The sequence below is a fragment of the Sycon ciliatum genome, chromosome 8, assembly GCF_964019385.1.
Source record: "Sycon ciliatum chromosome 8, ocSycCili1.1, whole genome shotgun sequence".
Taxonomy (NCBI): Eukaryota; Metazoa; Porifera; class Calcarea; order Leucosolenida; family Sycettidae; genus Sycon; species Sycon ciliatum.
This window is the reverse complement of record NC_088650.1, coordinates 17,323,834-17,337,711: the sequence shown is the minus strand read 5'-3', so window position 1 is coordinate 17,337,711 and position 13,878 is coordinate 17,323,834. Positions and strand designations below refer to the sequence as shown.

At 48.0% G+C, this 13,878-nt stretch overlaps 1 protein-coding gene across 1 annotated transcript in view; it reads left to right on the top strand.

Annotated features, from left to right (window-relative positions):
* LOC135823926 (adventurous-gliding motility protein Z-like) overlaps positions 1–13,878 on the top strand; it is a 53,007-nt gene that overhangs the window by 10,059 nt on the left and 29,070 nt on the right. The window contains exons 7-19 of the mRNA XM_065336806.1: positions 3,372–3,648; positions 4,551–4,726; positions 5,153–5,203; positions 5,603–5,749; positions 6,072–6,228; positions 7,076–7,302; positions 7,689–7,757; positions 8,060–8,152; positions 8,958–9,014; positions 10,099–10,245; positions 11,170–11,329; positions 11,955–12,181; positions 13,053–13,121. Coding sequence (XP_065192878.1) covers positions 3,372–3,648; positions 4,551–4,726; positions 5,153–5,203; positions 5,603–5,749; positions 6,072–6,228; positions 7,076–7,302; positions 7,689–7,757; positions 8,060–8,152; positions 8,958–9,014; positions 10,099–10,245; positions 11,170–11,329; positions 11,955–12,181; positions 13,053–13,121 — 1,857 coding nt within the window. The remainder of the gene's footprint in view (positions 1–3,371; positions 3,649–4,550; positions 4,727–5,152; positions 5,204–5,602; positions 5,750–6,071; positions 6,229–7,075; positions 7,303–7,688; positions 7,758–8,059; positions 8,153–8,957; positions 9,015–10,098; positions 10,246–11,169; positions 11,330–11,954; positions 12,182–13,052; positions 13,122–13,878) is intronic.

The following is a 13,878-nucleotide window of genomic DNA, read 5'->3' as shown; positions in this document are numbered from 1 at the left end:
TGCATATAAGCCTGGTTTGCATACAAGCCTGGTTTGCATACAAGCCTGGCTTGCATTGAAGCCTGATGCAGAAACCGGCTTATGCGCTTATAAGCCCGGCTTTTATCCGCGACTTTACGGTATACCGAATATTCGAATACTCGCTTGGATTTTTCGAATATAATCGTACTCGGAACGAGAGAGCTTGGAAGCTCAGGGCCCTACGCTATGCTTTTTTTGCCTTGATGACCTAGACAAAAAAAAAGCATAGGCATGTTATAAATTCTTTAAAAAAATCCTCTTTTTTTAAGACATAACCTGGGATTCGAACCCGCACTATCGCGCGCCCTGCATGCATCCCCCGATGTACTTCGCATACATACTAATTCTTCCAAGTTGTTTCACATTGTGATCTGACGGCAAAAAAGCATAGGATGTTATAAATTTTTCAATTCTCCTATTTTTTTTTCAGGCATATCCTGGGATTCGAACCCGCACTATCGCCCTACATGCATTCCCCCATACACTTCGCATTCATACCCATTCTTCCAAGTTGTTTCACATTGTGATCTTGCATTTGAAAGCCCTATTTGAATATGCATTGTGGCCAGCCGTCTTTGATGGCACGGTACAGTAGGGGATAGGTACGGGACAGGTACGATCGATGGTAATACGACACCGTCTCCCGTACCATACCGTACCATCAAACACAGCTGGCCACATACAGCTGCCCGCAATATTCAAATAGGGCTTTCAAACGCAAGATAATAACGTGAAGCAACTTGGAAGAATGGGTATGAATGCGAAGTGTATGGGGGAATTCATGTAGGGCGATAGTGCGGGTTCGAATCCCAGGATATGCCTGAAAAAAAAAATAGGAGAATTGAAAAATTTATAACATCCTATGCTTTTTTGCCGTCAGATACGGATAGCGCCAGGCGTGACACAAACAAACAAACAAACACACACACACAAATACCAAACGAGAGAGCTTGGAAGCTCAGGGCCCTACGCTATGCTTTTATGCTTTTTTGCCTAGCTTATCGTACATGTTATAAGAACTGATGGAATTGTCTTTTTCCGTTCATTGGCCACATCACTGTATTGCAAAAACGTTTCAATCGGTTTGAATATTATGAGTTAGGCAAAAGTATTTGCAGAATTTATTGCGGATTGTTGTTTCTCTAATAATCATCTACTTTTGTTTTGCTCCTTCTTTAATTTTTATCTCCTTATATTGGAAATCAACAAATTTTGGCCGATGAGAAATAGAAACCTCTCGATTAGAGAGGTTAAGATGCACGTTATTTCCGACGTGACGCGCAGTTTCACGTCAAATTTGAAATCGATCGGTATTTTGCTCTCACATGCATCCATTGCTCAATCATGCATCATTTGCCTATATGACAAGCGTTGGCCTGCGATTTACTTTGTCCGGTTGGTACCAAGCGGCGAAATCAGCGAAATTAAATCGCCAGCGAACATTAGTTGATTTTAATACAGGAATCGGATTTTCTGGCCTTTTTGTAGTAATACATCTACATTGACCTGTTGAGCCAATGACGACGCCGAATGCATGGTTGCCTGTGGAGCACATTACATAACTTTACAGTCTCCTATATAAGTACGTATCCTGTTCGACGGCAAAAGAGGCTGCAGATTTAGTTTTTCTGCGCGTCGACGGGATGTCTGTCCTGACGTTCACTGGGACCGGCGCTGACTCTGCCGATCACGGGCGTTCTGGACTCGACGGGATGTCTGTCCTGACGTTTCCTGGGACCGGCTTAGACTCTGCCGATCACGGGCGTTCTGGACTCAACGGGATGTCTGTCCTGACGTTGCCTGGGACCGGCGGACTCTGCCGAACACGGGGGTTCTGGAGTCGACGGGATCTCTCTTCCGACGTTTCCTGTGACCGGCGCTGAATCGCTCGTTCACGCTTATTTTGGAGACGACGGGATCTCTCTTCCAAAGTACATGTATGTTAATGCGGACGCATCCTATCACCTATTCGGCGTCTATTCTAATTTAATTTCCTCCTCGTCTCCCTATTTCTTTCCAAATCTCCCTCTACATCAGGGAGTCGTATACATAATACGACGAATATTGGTACGGTACGGGACAGATACAGGAGCCCGCAAATATTGTGGACAGCTGTTATGTACAATCCTGTAGAGCCTTTGTAGTCACAGATACGGGACAGATACGGGACAGATACGGGATAGCTCCAGCCGTGACACAAACAAACAAACAAACAAACAAACAAACAAACAAACAAACACACAAACACCAAATTAAAGCTGTGTGGACCCTGGCTAGCGCCAGACGTTACTGAAGTAACGTCTTCTGCATAGCTACGGGAATTAAAGCTGTGTGGACCCTTGCTAGCGCCAGACGTTACTGAAGTAACGTCTTCTGCATAGCTACGGGAATAAATCAGAGTACTCGCTCATACATGGTACATACATTTACCACAGAAGTCTGCAGTTTCAGAGCAGCAGTCAGCAGATATGGATGTGCAGACTGTGTGGTGAACATTTGTACACGAGTAGAGAGAGCCCAAATGACCCACCAACCAATGCACCCGAGAAAAGAACTGCCAATCGGTTCAATCAGGGTTGTATCATGTGATTTTTGAGGCGGTTGGTGTGCAATTTTTAGGATATCAAGAATACTCGAATATTCGATCGGAGAAAATCAGAGTACTCGAACTCGGGATCTCAGTGCCAACTTTCACCCCTAGTCTTTAGTTAGGCCAAAACAAAAAATAGGCTTGTTTCCGGTCGGCAACCCCTCAAAAAGGAGACTCGGTCGGCCGGAATGAAACTTTTTTTGGATAATTGTTTTGGTTCCTCAATCATTGTGGTATTGCTGGACAAGAGCACCAGTACAATGCAATGTACATATATCATGGCAAGGATCAAAGTTGACCGACTCACTGTTCTTGTACAGCATGTGGTGTATTCCTGTTTTCGTACATCCTGAGAAATCAAGCAAACGGTTCGAGTCCTTCCAGCTCCGTTATTCTAGCTCGTATCGACCCCGGAGGTTTTCGAGCCGACGGCTGAGAATTTCTGCTACCTTGTACCTTGTACAGGTGTTTCGATTGTGGAATTCGGTTGAGATTTGACTGAGTTATGACTTGTTGAGTGCACTTGCACACATGGCATTGCCATCGTTTGTATACATTTGGAACCAAAAAAAGTTTCAGAAATTGGGAAAAAGTGGCCCGGTCGGCCGACCGGAAACAAGGTCATTATTTGTTTTGGCCTTATAGGTTTTACGGTTTTACTGTGCATACCCTCGTACTGCTATGGTAAGGAGCCAGAGCTGCTTTGGCAAGTGAACGTTTGTCGTTTGTTTCGTAATTTTGTGTTGCACTTGCGCTGTAGGATTCTGATGAAGAGCTGGAGAGCCCCTACCTGGGCCGCGCGCGCTTCAAGCCCAGCTCGTATGCCGGCGAGCAGAGCCTGCATGCGCCTCCACAGGTGGCCAAGCTGCACGTGGTGACGCCTCATTCACCGGTACGCGACACCCGCTCAGCCACACCGCCCACCGTGCCGGCAAGCCCACAGCGCGCTCACATCTCCGCTCTCGAAACCAACGGCGGTGGCGACTCGGCCGCTCTGCAGGCAGCTCTGCAGCAGCGCAATGCCGAGTACCAGAACGGTAAGTGTTGTCTGTGCTCCTGTTCCAGTCTACCAACGTGACCATACAGGGGTGCCGGATACACTGCGGTCCCTCTTTGTCCCTGGAGCTGGTAGATCCACCCTGTGAATTTAATAAAAGGCACTCATTTTGGCTCTGAATAGGACTGCAACGGGCAGGGGGTTGGTCGGGTAACGAGTTCGGGTATTTCTATTCGGGCAGCACGAGTACCCTATCGGGTATTTTTGACACCGTTTTGACAGTTAGCGTGCACTTGCGCTGTATAGAAAGATGTACAGTGAGCATGTATCCGTAAGTTCTTACATGCCCTGTTGCGAAAACACCGTACTCCAACTACCCAATCGAATCCTCAAGAGCAAACTGCTAACCGAGCACCCGATCTAATTACGGGTAGCACGGGTACCCTACTACCCGATGACACTCCTAGCTCTAAATTTCGGGGAAAAATTCACAGGAGCCACCCCAACCCCATGAGTAAATTGTACTTCAGATGGCTGACCGTACCATCCTAAACACACCTTCCGAAACCCCTGCGATACCACCTTGTGCAAACAAACGCCAAGAACCCTGCTCGATCGCTTACACGTTTGGATAGGTTTGTTCATGTGTGCAGGGCGTCTGCCATAATAATATTCTGTCCTTGTCACATCAATAAATTTGCTCCACCTCCACCACATGCGCTCTCTGGCAGACCTCCTTCACCCCAGCAACATGACTCAAGTCGGAGATATTGGAAAATAGAGTTTCCTCCTTACAGCGCTGGTTCGACCGTAAAGATCATCTTGGGCCGTCTTTTGCGTGATGCACGTGTACTTCTGCTCGTGCCAGGCTTCCTAAGCCGGTGGTAACGCGGATGTGTAAACTCTACTTTTACTTTTTTACATGTACTTTCTGTGTTACAGTTGTGGACCTTGCCAAGAAACTCGGCGCTGAGCTGAAAGGCACCCAGGCTGAGCTGAAAGGCACCCAGGCTGAGCTGGCCAACACTAAACAAGAACTGGCCAGTGTTCACCTTGAGCTGAACGGCACACGGCAGGAGAGCCTCGGTGCTCAACAAGAGCTGGCTGAACTCAAGCAGGTACGGCAAGGATGAACCACTTCACGTCTTTTCTCTAATAAAAAAAGCCCAGGTGACCAATAATAGCCCAGTCTCTAATAATAACCCGGGGCAAGGGTTGTTTGAAACAATACGAAACAATTTGAATTAATACGAAACAACACGAGCACAGTCTCTAATAGTAGCGGGGACCACAATTGGAGTATGCTTATCGACTATTTGTACACTGCACAGTTTATTACACGTCACACGTACTATGTTCAGCTGCCCTAGTGTGTGTGTGTGTGTGTGTGTGTGTGTGTGTGTGTGTGTGTGCGTGCGTGCGTGCGCACGCTCGTGTGCGTGTGCGTGTACTTCAGTTGTAGTGCTGCCAGGCATCATTCCGTGCTGAGCAGCTGGGGCACGTATACATGTATTTTCTTTTCTGCTCTCGGTGTGTGTTTCCAGCATCAGAACGAGCGAGATGACGAGGACCAGCTGCATGCAAGGCAGCAATTGGTTAGTGGTATGCAGTGTGTTCCCGTGTGTGTGTGTGTGTGTGTGTGTAAATCTTGCCACAACGCAGGATTAATGGGTGCCAGTTTTCATACTTCACTGGAAATCACCAAGCAGCTTCAGTTTATGCTTAGTTTCTAAACTCTTTTTGCTCTGTTGTCTTCAGTTTTCAATGAACACAAACATTACCTAGTTACCATATTAGGCATCGCCGTCTTCAGTTTTGTTGACTTTGCTACTTTGGTGACACCTTCTCCTTTTCACTCTTATTTTAATTCTCTGTTTCATGTTCGTCTTCCACGTGTGTGTGTGTGTGTGTGTGTGTGTGTGCGTGTGCGTGTGCGTGTGTGCATGTGTGCGTGCGCACCCGTGTGTGTGTGTGTATGTCTCTTTCTTGCCCAGGCTCTTGACGATGAACATCGGCACTCGTTGTCTGAGCTTCACGGTGACAACCAGGCTTTGCGACACACTTTGGACGAAGCACACAATCAGCTGCAACAGCTGGACGCACTGCGTGTGCAGTACGAGCGACAGATTCACGAGCTGCGGGTATGGCTCACGTCCAATGTCCACTTGTGCATGTGCAATGATGTTCTGTATTAAAAGCGATAAATTCTCTCGGCGTGCACATCGTGCGTTTTCAAGAATTGGGCTGGGCTGTCCATGCGCACGCAGGTGTGAATGCACGCACACACTCACGCACGTACCCGCACACATGCACTCACTCACGCACACACACACTCACGCACACACACACACGCGCACACACACACACACTTTTATCTGCTGCTGTTACTGATGCACGAGGCTGCAGGTCCATCAGCTGCTCCAACTTCCAACTCTTTTCGTTTCTTTCCTGTGCCCCGAACAGGATGAACTGGCAGCCAAGTCAGAGCAAGTGGATGGCCTGGAGACATCCTTCTCCTCGCTTCGTCAGCCACACACACTGGATGGCAGCTTACTTCTGCGCCTCGGTCGCCTGGTTGGCTCGTTGGAGCAGGAGACCCGGCACCCTGGTCCTTCCACCGGTATGCTTTTGCACGCAGCGCCTGCTTGTTGTTGTCGTCGTCGTAGTCGTTGTCGTCGTTGTTGTTATTAAATTTTAGCTTCATTTTACTTTACCATAGGCACAGGCGAAATCTGCCTTTTCACCGAGCATATTACCACAGTTCTCACGAAATGATGAAGCCTGCTTGGACGCTTGCCTGATCTCTTCCTGTGTTGCTAATATTCCCGTCTATAGAGTGGTGTTCACATCAGTTGGTCATGTGACTTAATTTGTGCAGAATGTGATCATAGCATGTGGACAGTGGAACCAACATGGTCGACATCATGGGATCCATAGATGTAGGGTTTGTGTGGAGTTGGAACCAACAAACAATCCAACATGGCTGTCCCGTATGGTCGCGTGACAGATGTGAAACCGCTCCATATGGTTTCCGCTGATTTTGCTTGCTAGCAAATAGCGTTGCAATAGCTATCACATTGCACTAGACTGCCATGGTCAGAGTAGCGTGGTTTTTGGTCTCGTTTAAGCCGCAGGACCAGGATACCCTGCTTTGAAGCGACGTCGGTATAGCCCGTGGTGGCCAGTTCTCAAGAACAGTTTTTCGTAGACCTGTCCCAGTAAACGGTTCATGTCACCCTAGTATGGAGTACTACATGTAGTAGTACCCGAGTCAGTACATGCATTGTTGTGCAAGGTGAAACTCGACCGGACAGGCTGATTTGCGCCTCAGACTTCTACGGTTCTTGACGCCCTGGATGTGATCCGGACCGTCGGCTTTTAATTTTGAGTCAGATTTCACCAACTAGAGCACCTTGACTTACTTCACTTGCCTTGTGTCTCATTGTGCTTGTTTGTATTTGGACTAGATTTGAGTCATAGCGAGGAGTCGCCACGAGCCCGTCATGTTTCCAGTGCCCTGGCTGAGTTCATGCAGTCCAATCCACCGCGCAGCCCTCATCGTGATGTCGCTGACGATTTGGCCACCGTCACCCAGTTGACGGAGAAGCCCACGGCGGAGCTCGGTCATCGACTGACCAAGCTGATGGAGTCACTGGCTGAGGAAGCTGAGCTGGCACAGCGCCGTCATGCTCAGGTGTGTGTGTGTGTATATATTTGTGTGTGTGTGTGTTTGTGTGTGTGTGTGTGTGTGTGTGTGTGTGTGTGTGTGTGTGTGTGTGTGTGTCTGTTGTGTTTGCGCGTGTGTGTGTGTGGGGGGGGGGGCATTTGTGTGTGTGTGTGTGTGTGTGTGTGTGTGTACATGTGCACGTGTGTGCATGTGTGTGTGTGTGTGTGTGTGTGTGTGTGTGTGTGTGTATGTGCATGTACAGTGTGCACATGTGTGTGTGTGTGTGCGTGCGTGCGTGCGTGTGTGCGTGTGTGTGTGTGTGTGTATGTGTGCGTGTGTGTCTGTCTGTGTAGTTATGTGTTATCTTACATGACCTTGAATTCTGGTTTGTCCTCTGCTTCTCTGCTTTTTAGGCTGCAAACGATTGTGAGAGACTGAATCAGGAGCTAGCGGCTGCGAACAGGCAAGATGCCAACCATCAAGTAAGAACTGTCACCATGCATTGTGCTTTGATCTGTGTGATGTACTGTCGTGTTGGACTGCTTCCTTGTGGGTATTCCTGCGTGATCCTCTTTTAATACCTAGGAATTAGGTGTTTTCTACTGCGGTGTATTGTTTTCTCATTTCCTGTTTCGTGTGTGGGTATACGTGTGTTTGTGTGGGTGTGTGAGGGCGAATGTCTGTGTGTGTACGTGCGTGTGTGGGCATGCATGTGTGGGTGAACGGGTGTGGGTACTCATCCTTGTGCTCTGTGCTATGCTGGCAATGTGCATTGTCTCCACAGTCCGCAGCCAACGCCGAGCTTGATCAGGTGCGGCGAGAAGTTGCCGAGCTTCAGGCACTCGTGACTGCGGAGCAGCAGCGAAGCAATCAACAGGTTTGTGGCATGCTATTCCCCAACCCCATTCGGATGAACTCCACTCCTTTACAAAGAGAAGATTGTTCTTGGCAAACCCTGTTGCCTATTCTATTATCTACTCTCTTCCATTGTACCTTGAATACATTTTATGAAGAAAGTGTCTGCTCCAAACATCGGAGCTCGCGCTTCCTGCCAACTGACTTGATACTTGACTGACTCACGACTGCGTCTTGAGCGCACGAGAAGCCCGTCGAACCTTCCAACTCCGCAAACCTGCGAGAAAACACCACTCCCTGCTCAATACACAATGTTTCGGGGAATTCACCCTTCATCAGTTGAGCTTGAGTAGGCTAATGAAATTTCTGCTCCAAGAGCACTGCATTATGGAGACTCCAGGAGTGCTCTCGGAGCCGAAACATCACTAGGGATTCCAACTTACAGTAGTGCTCCGTATCCAGCGCGACAAGCCTCGTGAGCACCAGGCAGCAGCAGCGCGAGTCAGTGTCGCACATGGAGTTGCGAGAACAGACACTGATGGCCATTTGCCATTCGCAACGCTGTCATCTCCAACCATCTAGTGGCATTCCCGCGCGAGGGACACCAGTACAAACTAAGATGTTGCGACATCGGCGGTATTTGGCGAAGAAAGTGTCTGCTCCAAACGTCGGAGCTCGCGCTTCCTGCCGACTGAATACATTTTCGTTGATGTTGATGCCTAAATTCAATTGACTCTTTTTCGAGTTACTGCATGGTGTGTAGGTCCAGACATCACTATCATGAAAGCTGAAGCCAGTGCCATTGCTTGGTGTCTTGTTTCATTCAGGTTCACGTCGCCACTGCAACAGCACAGGGCCTGCAGCAGACCTTGGACCAGGAGAGGGTGAGATGTAGTTTATTTTTCAGGCCAAAGTTCCGAATCTGCCAAGTAGGCTGGATGGAATCTGCTGCTTCATTAACCTTTTTACTTGTTATTGTCCATGGGTGCACATCCCCTGCTATGGTGGCACCCTTGCCAGAAAGATGCATTTGCTCCAGGAGGCATTTCAGCGTACCACTCTGGGCTCCAATACCGTGTTCAGATTATACATTTGTTCTAGGAAAGTGTTTGCTCCCCCACACTGGAGCTCGTGCTTTTCCGCCGCCTTGACTCGACACTTGACTGACTCACGGCTGCCATCCAGAGCACCCGAGAAGTCCCTCGAGCCTTCAGTTCGGCAAACCTGCAGGAAAGCACCGCTCCATTGTTCTAGTTGGTGATAATGTTCTCTTCTGGTTTCTCTCCTATCTCTACAATGTAAAAAAGGAGAAGGACAAAATGTTACAAGTTATGACTAATTGTCCACCAACGTAACCAGATCGTGTATCTTGGACCTTTCCTGACCCGAGCTTTTAACTTGGAAGGTCGTTGGTTTGCGCCTTGGAGAAGTGTTGGAGCTAGGTGTAAGGTCGTTGAATGTCTCAGTACTCCTTGTCAGTTATGTGCCATTTTGTCGCACTCGCTGACTGTATATGATCTGGTTACGTTGGTGAACGGTTAGTCATAACTCGTAACATTTTGTCCTTCTCCTTTTTTTACCATAGTTAAATTGGCTCACCATCCGAGTTCAACTCTACAACAATGTAGCGCATGCTTGTACATCGGAACCCTAGCCATGTTGCCTCACCTCATCCCGTTGCAGGGCCGTAGTACCCAGTCCGGCCGATCCGGCCATTCCCGCATCTTTAATATTTCGGAAAAAAGTCGACCCTCCCATTTCGTAAAAAATGGGGGTTTTCGTCAATACATGTAATGTCCATTTCTGGTCAAGAAAAAAAAAGTCGACCCCATTTCGTAAAAAATGGGGGTTTTCGTCAATACATGTAATGTCCATTTTGTCCCCCATTTGGCTAGACCACCTGACATCCCAATGCTGCTGCCCTGCGTTGTGTTGCTTTGATTTGTGTTTCTTTCTGTGTCTGCGCAGGCCAGGGCCATGGAGCAGAGAGACTCGCTGTCCGATCTGCACGGCGACAACCAGGCTCTGCGGCACACGCTGGACGAAGCGCACAATCAGCTGCAGCAGCTGGACGCGCTGCGCGTGCAGTACGAGCGCCAGATCCAGGCACTTCAGGTGTGTAACGTTACTTGAGTACATGCGCAGTCCTGGCCAGAGAAACCCGACCGTGTCTACATAGCCCTAGCTAGCATCACAAACGCCACTCGGCTCACCTGAGCGAGGCGCTGCTTGAGTCATTTTGTCGGATTTCTCTGGCCGGAACTGCAGTTGGTTTTGTAACTTTTGTTTGTGAGCACAACCGAGTTGAACCGACCAAGGTAGACCCATCACATGCCATGCATGCCCAGTACAACGTGAAGGCCAGAAGCATTCGGGTGCAGACAGTTTGGAACTGCCTCGGTCTGAACGAAAAGCAGAGAAATGTGGAAGAGTTAGATATTCTCAATTTTACAAGCTGGTAGCTGATCTTTTTTAAATAGCTTTTTTCTTTTCTTTTTATTCCTTTTTTTGCGAAAATCCATTCAGGAAATGCGCTACAACGTCCGTCGTGTCCAAAACGTTGTGTTGAGTTCAACTTACTAGCATTTGCTCCATCATGCGACCATTACCATACCATGCGCATTGCGAAGTGTTTCCCGTACGCCACATGAAGTATGAGTCGGGCGTGATTCCCATCTTGGCTGGATGTGGCGGCACAGGTACTACAGTAGTAGCAAGCAGAAGGACTGACCTCGACCTCTAGACCACTGGACTACAATGTGCAGGCTCTGGCCATCAAAAATGTGTCGTTATTTAATAGCGAGGTGTCATTATATCCAAAGTCCTTATTGGCGAGGTCGACTGTGTGTATCTCACTTCCCCTTTTCTAGGTAAAAAATGTTATGGGAAAGAAAAAATGACCTAGAAACTACAAGTTACGCTATACTGTCCACTAGCACCACTAGTTACTGGACAATCAGCTCGTGCTACAACACTGCAATTTTTTTATATAACGTTACTTTGTGTGTTGTATCTCTCAAACTTGTGTCCATTCTGCAGGATGCACTGGCTGCCAAGTCACAGCAGGCGGACGGCCTGGAGGCGTCGGTTTCCTCGTTGCGTCAGCCGCACGCGCTGGATGGCAGCTTGCTACTGCGCCTCTCCCAGCTAGTGGGTTCGCTGGAGCAAGACGCACGGCCAGGTTACCAAACACCAACAGGTAGGTCCCTGACTGGCTAGCAGCTTACAGCTTACAGGACAGTGTCGGTGTGTCCCCGACTGGGTAGCAGCTTACAGGACACTGTCGGGCAACAAACATCGGAGCGCTGAAGAGCGACCAGGCTAGAATTTCACCAAGCACAGCATACCAATGTATACACAGTGGCTCAACTGTGCATAGACTGTAATACATGAAAAATAATAACGGTCTAGGCTAGGAGGCTGACCCCCCAGTTCTTCGACCACCGACAGTACTGTAGGAGCAGATTGAGAGAGGACACGCTGTGCAAGACGTGCTCGTAGCGCCTGCGCTTTGTAATGGTTCTCTGTTGCTGCTTCCTGGGACGCTCTGTGTAGCTGCTTTGGCCAATCTTGTCTAAGCCTGTATCACAGTACATTTGATACCAGCACTCCTTATTAGGAATCTCTGCATGCCTCTTATGGGCATTCACGTAAAATTTCCCCAGGGTAATTTGGAAAGTAATTGAGTTTTCATCAGGTACTTCATCTACGTTTGATTGCCAGTGAGTCATGTAAACTCGGCACTGCCGTACTAGCATCATGATTGATTTCCCTGCTTTCCCAATATGCTGGCTTCTGTTGAATGGTCCGTTTGTATTGCTTAGATCCAGTTGAAGCCGAGGAGTCACCACGAGCCCGTCATGTTTCCAGTGCCCTGGCTGAGTTCATGCAGTCCAATCCGCCGCGCAGCCCTCATCGTGATGCCGCTGACGATTTGGCCACCGTTACCCAGTTGACGGACAAGCCGACGGCGGAGCTTGGTCATCGCCTGACCAAGCTGATGGAGTCACTGGCTGAGGAAGCAGAGCTGGCACATCGTCGCCATGCACAGGTAACAGCTTTGAGAGCCACCACCACCCTATGAAATCGAAATACTGTAATTTCACAAATTTTCGGTGTACATTTATTTTCGGTACTTTCGGCGCATCTGTTTCATACCTATTAAAGGCTTCAATAACCGAACAAACACCAACACACATAATCCAGTGGGGAACTGCTTCCCTGTGCCTAAAATGTCTGTTCACCTAACCTGGCCTTTTGCTCGCTGACCGAAAATTTTGAGCACCTAATTTTCCTGAAATTAGATTATCCATGTTGAAGAGAAAGCTTTCAGCTGTCAGTAGAGACAATCCGTGAATGACTGTAATGAGCAGTTCTGGAGATAATTGCTCGCAAATTGACAAGCACCCCAACACGTCTCGAGCGATTAAAAATGTTCACGCGAAGTTACAAATCTGCAAGGGTTTCAGAAGTTGGTGATAGAGAAAAACAAAGAGGGTGGGCAGGGTGAAATTGCATGCATTTTTCGCACTGCTGGCGACACAGTTGTCTAGTCCTTATGATTGATTTAAGTTTCTCCTCTCACCGAGACCTTTCCAGGAGGCTCAAGGCTGTAAACTGATTGAGGGAGTAGAACTGAAGTTGCAATCCATGAAAATATGCAGATTTTCGAAAAAATTCCTGTCACTCTCAAATGGCCTTGCTTTCACTAACCAGAAAAGTAGGGCACACTAACCAAAGGGCTTCTGAATCAAATCCTTTTTGTTTGGTCGTGCTCTTGTATCAAAATGCTGACGGACGTATTATGCAGCTTCATTGTACATCATTCATTTGCAGGCAACTCACCTACATTCAAATGAGCACTGTATTTTCAGTTTTCACACATAATCTCTTTGTTTGGTCTTGCTTTTGTATATTTGTAGGCAGCTGCTGAGTGCAGGCAACTGAGAAATGAGATGGCGGCAGCGGACAGGAAAGATGCTATGGACAAGGTGAGAGCTCATCTGTATCTTATGCAAGCACCAGTCAGTGGCTGCTGCAGAACTCCAGGGGCATAGCTGATCCACCTGTTCGTTAGGTGCACGACCAGCTGACGGCAATATTCTTCCAGGTTTTTTTGTTGGACATGCAGTCTGCAAGTGGAACTGCATTCTTGTTATAGATCCTGCTATGTCGCGAAAGAGGCTGCTGCAGAACTGCCTTTCTGCACTGTGTACGATGGCCAGTCAGTGGCTGCAGCAGAACTGCCTTTCTGCACTATGTACAAGAGCCAGTCAGTGGTTGCAGCAGAACTGCCTTGCACTATGTATGACTAGCCTATCAACACCGTGTTGTTGAACAGTGATTTATAGATGTAACATGAAACAATTGGCACGGACATAATTATCTTGATGAGGACAGACATGTCCTTGCAAGCTCAAACATTATGTGAGTTTGTGCCCATGCAAACATGTGTACGTGTGCACTCAGAGCGAGTTGCCGTTGAGAGTTGATTTCCCTTCTCTATACCCCTGTGTATGTATGATGTATATGTGTGTGTGTATGTATGTATGTGTGTGTGTGTGTGTGTGTGTGTGTGTGTGTGTGTGTGTGTATGTATGTGTGTGTGTGTGTGTGTGTGTATGTATGTGTGTGTGTGTGTGTGTGTGTGTGTGTGTGTGTATGTGTGTGTGTGTGTGTGTGTGTGTGTGTGTGTGTGTGTGTGTATGTATGTATGTATGTATGTGTGTGTGTGTGTGTGTGTGTGTG